General features: G+C 66.1%; 2 protein-coding genes across 3 annotated transcripts; both read right to left on the bottom strand.

Moving 5' to 3' along the window:
- Positions 1-253: 253 nt before the first annotated feature.
- Positions 254-1690, bottom strand: GP1BB (glycoprotein Ib platelet subunit beta). Its single transcript, XM_032269800.1, has one exon. The coding sequence runs from the start codon at positions 1510-1512 to the stop codon at positions 535-537; it is 978 nt and encodes a 325-aa protein (XP_032125691.1). The 5' UTR covers positions 1513-1690; the 3' UTR covers positions 254-534.
- Positions 1691-1708: 18 nt separating this feature from the next.
- On the bottom strand, positions 1709-10563 carry SEPTIN5 (septin 5). Of its 2 annotated transcripts, XM_032269799.1 has the most exons (12): positions 10382-10563; positions 10210-10220; positions 5314-5410; positions 5119-5205; positions 4772-4895; positions 4555-4689; positions 4343-4460; positions 4140-4241; positions 3274-3370; positions 3054-3189; positions 2683-2785; positions 1709-2603 (listed from the first exon to the last, which is right to left on the bottom strand). In XM_032269799.1, the coding sequence occupies exons 1-12, from the start codon at positions 10422-10424 to the stop codon at positions 2547-2549; spliced, it is 1110 nt and encodes a 369-aa protein (XP_032125690.1). In that variant the 5' UTR covers positions 10425-10563; the 3' UTR covers positions 1709-2546. The 2 variants fall into 2 exon arrangements, with proteins under 2 accessions (XP_032125690.1, XP_032125689.1); XM_032269798.1 differs by lacking the exons at positions 10210-10220; positions 10382-10563 and adding an exon at positions 6201-6587.
- Positions 10564-11556: the final 993 nt, after the last annotated feature.

Here is an 11556-nt window from a genome sequence, read left to right as displayed (position 1 = left end):
GCACCCTCACCGTCCCCACAGCGTCCTCACACCCCCACAGCGTCCTCGCTGTCCCCCAGGCGTTGTCACCTAGCATGTCTCGCATGCCTTCCCACGTGGCCTTTTGGGAGTGTCTCTGGAAGGGGAGAGTTCACCCACTGACTCCTGTCTGCCCCTGGGGTGAGAAGGGGCATAGGAGGATGGGTTTGTGTCCCCTTGAACGCCTTTTTCTGAGCTTGGCGAGGGGAATTTCCAGGTCAGTGGGACAGAGAAGGCCCGATCAGAAGGATTTATTCAGCACCAGAGTTTGGAGGAAAGGCCAGGGTCTGGATGGCATTGTGCCCCACGGTCCTCCCAAGCCTGGAGGTGCGGGTTCGCCTCCCTCGGGGTAAAGTGGGCAGGAGCTCTGCCCCAGGTGGGTCTGGGCCTGCAGGTGGGGTGGGTCTGAGATTGGGCAGCGGACGAGGCCGAAGCGGGTCCAGGTTGGCGAGAGGGCTCCTTGGGCAGGGTCCTGTCGAGTTTGCAGGCCCGCGTTGCTCAGCGCCGGGTCTCTCCTCAGGACGCGCCGGTTCCGGCCGACTCGTCCACCAGCGGGGCGGTCAGCGACAGCGGGGGCGCGGCGCGGGCGCGGATGCGCAGCCTCCGCAGGCGGCACAGGAGCAGCACCAGCAGCAGCGCGTGCAGCAGCCCCAGGCCCAGCAGCGCGAGCTGCGCCGCCAGCGCCCCCCAGCAGAGCGAGCCGGGAGCGCAAGCGGCACGCAGCTCGTCCTCTGCCAGGTAGGGCAGCAGGCGGCCGCGCAGTGCCGGGGGCGCCACGCAACGCAGGTCGCGGTAGGGGGCACGCTCGGGGCGGCCGGCCAGCCAGGCGCGCAGCGGAACCAGGTGGCAGTCGCAGCGCCAGGGGTTGGCGCCCAGGTGTGCGGCGCGCAGCGCGGGCAGCGCGTCCAGCAGCCCCGGCGGCAGCGCCGTCAGGTTGTTGCCGGTCAGCACCAGCTCGGTTGTGTCGACAGGGAAGGCGGTCGGCAGCGAGGCCCAAGTCAGCCCGCGGCGCCCGCAGTCCACTAGCGTCCCCGCGCAGCTACAGGGCGCCGGGCAACCTGCGGCCGGGCGGCTCGGCGGCGCCAGCAGCAAGAGCAGTAAGCTCAGCGCCCCGCGCGGCCCTGCAAGGGAAGGCCGCAGTGAGCCGGGCGGTCGGCGGGGCGCCTGGACGACGTCTCCGAGCGCCCAGAGCGCCGGCCCGGCTCCATCCAGCCCCCTGATGCGCGGCGTCCCAGTAGCCCGCCCCCCTCTCCACCCTGACCACCCCGCCCCCCCTCCACCCTGACCACCCCGTACTCTGGCTAGAAGTCCCCACCAAGCCTGATCCAAGTCTCTCCCTGCTGCAGCCAAAGAACCAGAGTGCCTCTCAACCCGGATCGGCCTAGGGAGCAGCCGGGGGCCCAACCAGACTCCAGACTCACCAGAGCCCATGGCGAGAGGACGGCGGCCCGGCTTGCTCTGGAGCGAGAGGCGTAGGTGGGAGAGCCGACCCATAAGGCTGCCCCGCCCCCGCCGGGTCCCGGCACGCCCGCACCCACCACAGTGCTGTGGCTGGGCCAGAAATAGCCTAGAGGCCGCGCGGACGCGCGCGGACTCGGCAGATAGCGCGCTATCGTCGGAGGCCGAGGCCGCAGGGATTTCCGTTCCCACCCGCTTTCAGGGGCACACGGAGCACTCGGACACCTACTGCGACGTTCACCAATATTGTTCTCCTGTCACCAGGACAGGATGCGGCATTCACAACGGAACAAAACGGAACATCGTGTGGCGGGAAAGGATCATGCGGGTGGGAAGATGGGGAGGCCGAGGCTCGGGATCCCGGCACACGCCTGTGGTGCTGAAAGAAGAGGCCTCGGGCAAGGGCAGTGGACGGCACCGAGAGTTGCCAGGAGGTGGCTCTCTGCCCAGTGCCCCTGGGGCCCTCCAGGTCGGGCCTGGCTGTAGAGAAGGGGTGTGGGCAGTCACGCCCGCCCTCCTCACAGCCTCTGACCTCCTTATGTCTGGAGGATTCCCATTTGATTAAGCCCAACCCTGCCCGCTGGGCTCCGAGGCTAAGGGAAGACCCTGCCCGCCTCGACGGAAAATGGGGTCTCAGCACTTGCTGGGTGACCCGCGGGAGCAGGCAAAGGAGGGCTTCCAAGTCCGTTCTGCAGCTCTGGGGCAGAGAACAGACCCTGGACCCTGGGAATCGCTTTCCCTCTTCTGCCTTGGTTTGCCTGCCTGCCAGAGCAGGGCCTGCAGTTTGGGCGCTGTGACCTCCCGGGGCGAGGGAAGAGCAAGAGAGGCGGATCTCTGAAGTCCTGCCCAACTTCGCTCCAGATCCCCCAAAGCCAGAGAGGGCCAGCTGGGAGGGGCTACGGTCCAGGCCCCTTGGAAGCAGATACGAAAGGCCTGGGAGGGGTGGTGCTGAAAATAAATTAGGGTCAGCTGGGGGCTGTGGCCCCGCGTCTCCGGGTCGGGAACAGTCCGGTCTAGGATCCAGGGGTAGGAGGGCGTCCCGGAGACGGACGGCGTGTCCGCGGCGAGCGTCACTGGTCCTGCATCTGCTGCTTCATTCTCTGCAGCATCTCCTGCATGCGCCTCAGCTGTGGGCGGAGACAACGGGGCTGGTAAGCAGCACCTCTGAGGTGCATCCCTGCCGCCCGCCCCCGACGCCCCACACACCTCCTCATCCTTCATCCTGATGAGCTTCTCAGTCTCGGCATCCGGGGTGGGCAGCGGCAGGATCGGGATGGGGCTCTCCATGCGGCTGTCCTGGGTCAGTTTGCTGCGGGGGAGGGATGGGCGGGGCGACGCTGCTGGGAGGCTCAGCGTGGGCTGGCGATGCCTGGCCCATCCCCGCCACTGCCGAGGCCCTGCCCTCCGGAGCCCTCACAGCCCTTGACTGGCTCTAGGGAGGCCAGGCTCTGGGGGGCCGATTTGGGGGATGGAGCGACATTCAAGTCTGGGTGGGCTGGCAGGACCTGCCCTCAGTTATGGAGACGTGGGCGGGGCCTGGCTCGGGGCGGGGTCTGGCTCGCGGCGGTGGCGCGCACCTGGTCATCTGCTGGATGCAGTGCGCGCGGTAGTTCTCGTAGTGCACGTCGCACGTCACGTCCTTGAGGTCGTGCATGTGCGTGCGGATGAGCATGTTGCGCAGCTTCACGAAGTCACAGTGCGCCTGGTTCTCCACTGCAGGGTGGGAGTGGGCAGTGGGCGAGCGCCGGCCTAGGACAGCCTTCCCACCCCAGACCTGGTACCCCAAGACTCACTCACCCTCCACGATCCCCCAGGGGTACAGTCGGCCCCGGACCCGCTGCCCCTTGGCTTCCACCACCGTGTTGCTGCCTATAACAGCGAAGGGAGCGCTCTCCTGGAGGGAGGAGGGGAAAGGGCTCACACCAGGTCAGCATAATTGCAGGGTTAGTGATGGGAAAGAGGCAGGGGCCCTCAGCTCCTGGGGCACCCCTCCAGCATCACCATCAACGACCTCTCTTCAAAGAGATCCTGGCATTGCCCCTTTTTGGCCTCTGCCGATGTGGCTGGAGCCAGAGCCCATGCAGCTCACATTCCGGGGCCTTACCAGGCTATGGCCCAACCAGGCACGCTCGGTCCCTCCCTCATCAAGATCACTCGCTCCAGCTGCCCCTTCCCTCCCCAGGGCTGAGCCTATGTCTCCTCATGCTGATGCCCTTGCCCTGGTGGCCACCTGCCCCTGGCATGGTCTCCATTATCACCACCACTGCAGATGCTGGGGCACTCAAAGCCACCAACCCTGGAGCTCAGAAATCTGGGAGCCAGGGTGTGCCACCAGACCAGGCCCTCTGGTGGTGAGCCATGGGAAGATGGTCAGGGCTGGGGTCCTGGCCCACTGCTGCACTTCTGGATTTGAGCAAGTGCTCCATAACTGCCAAGCATCATGCGGGGCCCACATGACCCACCCCAGCCAGGCAAAGACATGATGACCTTTACCCTGTAGCCCTGGATGAAGTACAGGTCCTCTACTCTTAGAACAAATGACTCTTGCCCCAACCAGACTGACTTGACCCTCCTTCCAGTAGGCCAGGTGTGAAGGAGACAGGTCCTCTGGTTCTGCCCCTCACCACCTCTGTCCCCCTTCCTCCACCCGTCTGCATGTTCACCTTCAGTTCCCGGTCCTGCTGCTTGAAGTCCTCATCCTCATCCGAGTCACACTCAGGGAACTGGTATACATGGATCCCGAACTTGTCAATCTCCTCCCGGATCTGTGGTGGGGTAAGGGCTGTCAGATTTGAGGCTGGCCAAGTCCCCCTGGTACTCTCAGCCCCAGGGTCCTGGCCAGGCCCCTGTGTGGCAGCAGGCTCACCCGCTCCTTCAGCTTCCGGATCTCACTCGGGATGAGACAGTCAGCTTTGGCGATGAGAGGGACGATGTTGACCTTCTCATGCAACGCCTTCATGAAACCCACATCCACCGGCCGCAGCCTGTGGAGACCAGCCAGGGGTGGGCATGGGCACAGCCAGGGGGACATATCATAGGGGGTGCGCTCCCACGTCTGACCCCAGGACAGCCACGCACCCGTGCCCGAAGGGGGAGATGAAGTACAGGCAGCAGTGCACTCGGTTGTCTTGGATGTTCTTTCGGTTGAGGCCGCTCTCATCGCGGAAGTACTGCTCAAACTGCTGGTCCACGTAGTCAGTGATGGGCTTCCAGCTGTGGGCAGGGAGGAGCGTGAGGCCAGGCCTGGAGTGCTGTGGCTGCCTAGGCAGGGCCTTTCTCAGCAGGCCTCGCTCACCACTCGGTATTGTTGACGGCATCCCCGAATCCCGGCGTGTCCACGATGGTGAGCTTCAGCTTGACTCCTTTCTCTTCAATGTCCACTGTGTGTTTTAGAATCTCCACCGTCTGGCTGATGCGCTCTATGGGGAAGGGGCCACTGGAGGGGCCTTTCCAACCCTCAGCCCTTCACCTTCGGCAGCCAGGACCCTTGTCCTCATCCATCTTGGTGCCTCAGCCCTACCCCTGGGGCACTCACACTGTGAAACAGAACAGTGGGAGCTGGACCTGGAATGGGGAGCCCTTGGAGGGGTTCTATGGCAGGGGGCTGGGGATCAGAGCCCGGACCTCCTGGAGGCCACTCACCCTCCGCACTGAGCAGCTTCCGGTCCTTGTACAAGTCGGTCAGGAAGAGGCTGTGGACCAGTGTGGACTTCCCCAGGCCCGACTCACCTGCACACAGGTACAGAGAAGGAGTTGGGTTAGGTCTGGGGCTCCAACGACAGAGCTTGTCTGGCTAGGGATCCCCAGCCACTCCCCCAAGGAGTCTGGCCCACTCACCAGCCACCATGAGAGTGAAGTCAAAGCCCTTCTTCACGGACTTTCGGTGCACCTGGTTGGGCAGTGTGGCGAAGCCCACGTACTGCTTGTCAATGTCCTGGGGGCAGCAGGGTGGGGCAGATTAGGGACATAAACTTTTCTCCAGGAAGCCCAATACCCTGTCTCTTACCAAATGCAGGATGAAGAGACAGCAGAGGTACCGTTCCCAGGGAGGGGCATTTTTTTGGCAAAAATGAGGGGAGGGCCCGTGGGCAAAGTCCTGGAGGTAAGAAGACAGGGGAGGGGGTGGCAAGAGAAAACACCCCTGCCCCAACCTCAGGGAGGGCTCTGCGGGGACGGAGACTGTTTGTCCTGGGGAGATGTCAGGCCGCCGCAGTCACAGGCGGTGTCCTCCCTCCTTGCACAGAGGGCAGCAGGCTTGGGACCCCTGGGACACACTCAAGGCCCTCCACAAGCTGGAGAAGCTCAGGGCCTTGACACTCACCCTCCGGAGAGTGCCAAGGGGCGGGAGGCCCTGCCTGGCCCGGATCCAGCCGCGGGGGCGGCGGCAGCAGCGGCGGCGGCGGCGGCGGAGCAGCGCCTATTTATAGACGGCGGCGCCGAGCCTCCCCGGCCCGCGCGCCCAGCCCCCGCAGACCCTTGGGGCCCCTGGAGGGGTCCCACGGCTGCGTTCTCCGCCCCGTTTTGGGAACCCAGGAAGTGAGGCCTGGACAGGCCACGTCGCCCACCCTGGGGCCGTGGACCCCTGAGGCCTCTGCGGAGGGCAGGGCTGAGCCGAGGCGCTGGCGGGCAGTGGTGCTCGGGGACGGGGAGCCCTTGCTGGCCCCTGCCGCGTCCCGGAGCCCGCGGGGTCACAGACCCACGTTCCGCCCTCTCCACACACGCACCTTGAGCCGCCTCTGGGCCTGGGTCCGCGGCGACAGCAGCTGCTCCACCAGGCGATCCTGGGGCGCTGCCAGCGAGTCCATCGCGGCGACCCCCGTGGGCCCGCGCTCGCACCCCAGGCCTGGTCAGGCCGCCAGAGCCCGGCGACGGCGAGGTACCCTGGCTCGGCTCTGCTTTAGGCTGCGTTCTCCTCCCCGTTTTGTGCACGCGGGAAGTGAGGCCTGGACAGGGCACGTCGCCCACGGGGGGGGCCGTGGACCCCAGCGGCCGCCCGAGCCATCCCCCTGACTGGGTGGACTGGCCCCGAGCTGTGGCGGCGTCGCAGCCCGGCCGGGCCCCGCTCCCGCACCCAAGCCAGAGGCGGGGCGTCGCGGGCGCCCGCGGATCGCGCAGCGGGGGGCGGCAGAGACGGCCCCGCCCGCCGTCGCCGGGAAACGGTCGCCTGGAAATTGGGCCACGGGCGGAGCCACGCGAAAGCGGCTGCGGAGGGCAGGGCTGAGCCGAGGCGCGGACGGGCCGTGCCTCGCGTGGACCGGGAGCCCCGCCGCGCCCCCGAGGCCTCAGTCCGGGCTCCGGGACAGCAGGAGGGGACGACCGGGTCCTGCACGCGGGCCGAGGCGGGGAGTAGGTGGCGGCCGCGCGTCCCGCCCCCCAGAGGTGCTGCGCGGCTTCCGCCCGCCAGAGGGAGCCCGAGGCCGCCCCCGGGACCCACGCGCAACCGCGCGGGAACCCGCCCCTTTCAGGGCCCGCAGTCTTCTCGCAAACTAGCCCGAAATCCTCCCGGCGACGTCACGGCGCCCCAACTGCCCACAGACACGCCGCGCCCTGCGCCCCTCACTCCCCAGCCCTGCCTGAGGCTGACCTCTTCGGGGCGTGCGTGTTTGTGTGGGCGCCTGTTTGTGTGTGTGCGTGCGTGATTGTGAGTGCGCGTTTGTGCGTATGCCTCCCTACGGGTTCGTGTGCGTGTATGCGCTGTGTGCGTGCACTGGGTATGTGTGTGTGCCCGCGGATGTGTGTGTGTGTGTGTGTGTGTGTGTGTGTGTGTGTGTTTGGAGGACTCTTCCCAATGTGGCGCCCCAAGACATTCAGGGAACCAGAGGAGGGCAGAACCCACCTCTCTTGTGAGGACCAGCCCGGCCCACCCCCTAGGAGGCTTAGGGTGGCTGGAAGGGGAGGAAAGGGTGCAGGCTGCCAGAAGGGAAGCCCCCCCCAAGCCTGCTGAAAAAAGGCGGCCACCCATGCCACGCCCTGCAGCCCTCAAGTGGACCTGCCCTCAGAGACAGGGATGGGGGTGGGATGGGGCCCATCTCCCACTTGCTTCAGTGGACACCCCCTTGCCCTCTGAGCTTCCTCACCAGCTCTGACCCACAGGGTTGGAGGGACTGGGAGCTCCTGCCAGCTGGGCCTCCCTCCTGTGTGGCCACTCCAGGGACTGTGGGGGTCTCCTGAGCCCCCCTCTGTGGGCCACCCAACTCCCCACCTCCAGGACCCCAGTAGAATCCTAACAGGCCAGCCCAGCAGTGGAAGACATGAGGCCTGGAAAAGTTCAAGGGTAGGACTGGAGAGGCCAAGCTCCTGTATATTAGAACATTAGAAGCTGGAGGCCCCAAACCCCCACCCCCACCCCCACCCCCACCCCCATCAGTTCTCCCTTAGGCTCTCTTGGCTGAGGGACCTCCTCCATTCCCCGTCCAGGCCCTGGTCTGGCTGTGGGCCTGGAAGCCGCTGGCACCTGGGGAGGAGGGGTAGGCCCACAGCTGGGAACAGGAGAGCCTTTCATCCCAGGGAAAGGGGCTGGCTACAGGCCCCCCGGCTATCCCAGCACATCTCTCAGTCCTTGCTGCCAGAATGCCTCCTCACTGGCCCCAACCCTTCGTGGCCCTGACCTGCAGGAAGCCTCTGGGCTGAGTCCCGCCCAGCTTCCACCTGAGGGTCCACACCTTGAAGCCCAGCACCCACCCAGACAGGCTGGCATCTCAGGCCCAGGGCATCTCCAGGAAGAGACAGCCCTGCGCATAGGCCTCAGGCTAGGAAATGTCTAACAGTGTGTGGCTCTCAGACTGCCTGCCTCAGTTTCCCCATTAGTAAGGCACAGCCTCTGGGGAGGCCCAGGTCAGGAGGGCAAGAATCTCACTCTCAGAGTTCAACCTGCCTGTCCTGCCACCCACTGGGGCCCAGTCAGGGCCTGTGAATTCCCTGGGGGAGCCTCAAGGAAGGGGCCCTACCTGCCACTCCCTTTCTCTGGTCCCCGAGTCACAAAACATACTCCCAGGGCTTCCTGAGCCATATGACACAGCTGCACCCACCTCCTCCCGACGCCTGAGCTCTCAGGCACTTCCATTCTTAGAATCACCCGAGTCAGCTCTGGGAGCAGCAGCTGGAGCCAAGACAGCCCCAGTGCTGCCTGTGAGGAGGTGAGGACAGAGCGGTGACGGAGCTCCCCCAGTGCCTCTACAGCCCCTTTTCAAAGAGCAAAAATGATGCTTGGACAGGCTGAGGCTCAACGACAACAGTGGTAGCAGGGAAGCTGCCGTGTGCTTCCAGCTCCCCCAGACCCACTGGCAGCCCCAAACACCTGGCCCGGCTCCTGCTCTGGGGCTCCCTCCCTTGGCCGCACAGTGCCTTCTTCCTCTGGGCTTGGAAGCCTGGGATGGGGTGAGGTGGACTTCCAGCTGACCTCAAAGGATGGGCACCTCAGCAGGAGGGGGTCCCCACCCTGTAGCAATGGGCAAGAGAACCTGGATGCACTGAAAAACAGTGGCTGGAGCCCAGGGTTGCAGAGTGCCCTTGGGTCAAGCTGGGGACACCTGCAGGCCCAGGAGAAGCCTCAGGGGCCTGGCCTCTGGGGTCTCCCAGCCTCAGCTTCTTCCGTCTCCCTCAAACAATAGCCTGACACATGTGTCCCTGCATTTCAGGCTTTGTCTGACCTGCTGTGACGGGGAGGCAGCTCCCAGCCTGGCTCCCCAAGGAGCGCCTCCCAGAGAGCCTCAGATATCTCTGGGTGGGGTGTGTCCCTTCCAGGAGACTGGCACGGATCAGCCAGTGACTCCCCAGCTCCCAGCACTCCCTGCCCAGCCCTCCTGCCCTGCCTGCTGCACTCTGGGCCAGGACTCTGGAGTATCACTCAGCATCCATGGCTCCTAAGAAACTCCATCCCTGATGGGGACTGCCAATGCCATGCTGGTGCCAGGATTGGGCTCTTTTCTCCTCCAAAGATGGCTGAACTCATACCAGAGAGGCCACCAGCAAGGTTCCCCAGACCCTTCAGCCCACCTGGTTACCAGCTCCCACCCCGCTCCAGGGGTCTCACAGCATTGTTTAACCCTGAGCTGGGCTGGGTTTTCACACGGGTACCTGGGCCAGCCTCCTGTCCAGTCCTGCTTTCCTGGAGGGCGGGGCCCAGGCCAACCCTTTTGGAAAGCCACAACCCTATTTGAACTCACTGGGTCCCAGGACCCATTCTGGGCACAGAGAATGACTCAGACCAGGCCTTGAGGGTTCCTAATATGGGGAAGAGGTCCTGCCGCAGACCAGAACACTCAAATTTGTGTTTGGGGAGGGAGAGGGGCATGAAGGTGCAGCGGAGGCGGGTGTGACCAGAGGCCCGCGTGACCAGAGGCCCGCCGCTGTGGGGGTGCTCAGGGACTGTGCTGGCTGCTGGAGCCTGAGCCCCCTCCCCCAGCGTGGCCTGCCAAGACCATGGCCTCACCCAGGACCCCCAGCCCATGACCGACAGGCCAGGTCAGCAGGAGAGGGATACTCGGCCCATCCCCCCATCCTGGAGGGGGGGGGGCAAGGTCCCTGCGGTGCGGGTCAGGGGACCAGGGGCCCCTCTCCTCCCCTTTACAGCCCCAGGCGTGGCAGCACTGCCCAGCTAACAATCGGTGATCGCTATAGGGCCAGGTGACGGCCGGCGGGGGCGGGGTCGCGTCTGGGCGCCCGCGGCGCTGGTGCCACAATGGGTGACAGCCGGCCGGGTCTCGCGGCTGGGGAACGGCGGCGCGCACGTACCTGCTTGTCCTCTGCGGGGTCGGGGTCGGGGTCGAGTCCGGGTCCGGGTCCGGGTCCGGGTCCGAGCGGGTCCGAGCCGGAGGGCGGGGGAGAGACGGAGAGACACGGTGAGAGGCGCGCGGACGGCGGGGACAAAGGCGCGCGCGGGCACGCGGGCGGGCGCCGGGCTCACCTGGGGTCGCCAGCTTGCTTTTGTACCGCAGGCCTGTGCTCATGGTGGCCGCCGGCGGGGGACGTGCGGGGCGGGCGCGCGGGCGGGGCGCGGCGACAAGCGGCGGAGGCCGAGGCCGGGCTGCGGGGTGAGCGGCCCCTCCGCGCCGCCGCCGCCGCCCGCCCCGCCCGCGCGCACGGCAGCCAATCGGCGCCCGCCGCGCCCACGCGCGACCCGGCGCGGCCCGGGGGGGGCGGGAACCCAGGCCCCCCCCAATGGACCCGCGCCCGCGGCCTCGCGGCTACGCCCTCGTCTCCCGCAGCCCCGGCGGCTCCCAGGTCCACCCGGCCAGACCTGCGCCGCCCCAGCCCTGCACTGCTGTTCCCGGCGGCCTCCTCCGCGCCACCTCCCGGGTGCCCCAGCCCAGGCCCGGGCTGCGCTCCCTCCGCCCTCGCTGGGACCCGGGTCCACGCCGGGCCTCGGGCCATCGGTCCGGTGGCCCTTCTCTAAAGCTGCCCTGAGTTTCTGGGCCAGACCCTGCACGCTCCGCCCCGCCCCGCCGAGATCGCGGTGGACTCGGAGGCGCTGGCCTAGGCAGGGATGGTCTTGGCGAGGCTGGCCAGTGTCCAGCCCCGCCCCTGCTGACCCCTGGGTGCTGCAAAAACCTACTCTGCCAGCAGGCGCACCTGGCAGGCTGCAGGGTGGGATCCGGTCTGCCTGGAGCATCCCCACAGTCTATGGGTCAGCAGAGGAGGGGGCGCAGAGCTGGAGTGAGACGGTCAGGGCCGGTCCTGCCCCACATCTTAGTTCACTCCTCTTCACAAATGATCCCATTTTACAGCCCAGGAAAAGAGAGGCCGGACCATTGCCCAAAGGCCTGTGGCCTGAAGAGAAGGCTTGTAGGGGACTGAGGGGCACTGTGAAGGTAGGGCCAGAGCCTGCACCGCATTTACAGAGGAGGAAGTTCAGGCCCTAGTCTTCAATGAGTCGACCAGACTCAGTGGCTGAGGGCAGGTTTCTCCAGTCATTTGTGTCGCTATCACATTCCCAGGTGTCCTCCGCCTGGATCTCACCTAAGTGTTCCCAGGCGTCACCTCTGAAGGCTTTGGGACTGTCAGGCTTGGGATCACCACCTCCCCAGGCGAGGACCCCCTTGGATGGAGATATCTCCTGTACCTCTTATGGGCAGTACCTCC

The sequence above is a fragment of the Sapajus apella genome, unplaced genomic scaffold, assembly GCF_009761245.1.
Source record: "Sapajus apella isolate SASKATOON/1434 unplaced genomic scaffold, GSC_monkey_1.0 scaffold198, whole genome shotgun sequence".
NCBI classification, from domain to species: domain Eukaryota; kingdom Metazoa; phylum Chordata; class Mammalia; order Primates; family Cebidae; genus Sapajus; species Sapajus apella.
The sequence above is the reverse complement of the archived record's forward strand: the minus strand, read 5'-3'. Positions and strand labels throughout refer to the sequence as shown.

Excerpts from the sequence above, each read along its gene's own strand:
- GP1BB (XM_032269800.1), bottom strand. The coding sequence starts at position 1,512 with ATGGGTCGGCTCTCCCACCTACGCCTCTCGCTCCAGAGCAAGCCGGGC.
- SEPTIN5 (XM_032269798.1), bottom strand. The coding sequence starts at position 6,281 with ATGGACTCGCTGGCAGCGCCCCAGGATCGCCTGGTGGAGCAGCTGCTG. Across the intron at positions 4,896-5,118 it reads GAAGCTGCTCAGTGCGGAGG|AGCGCATCAGCCAGACGGTG; the intron begins GTGAGTGGCCTC and ends CCTTCCCCATAG. Across the intron at positions 2,604-2,682 it reads TCAGGATGAAGGATGAGGAG|CTGAGGCGCATGCAGGAGAT; the intron begins GTGTGTGGGGCG and ends CTCCGCCCACAG.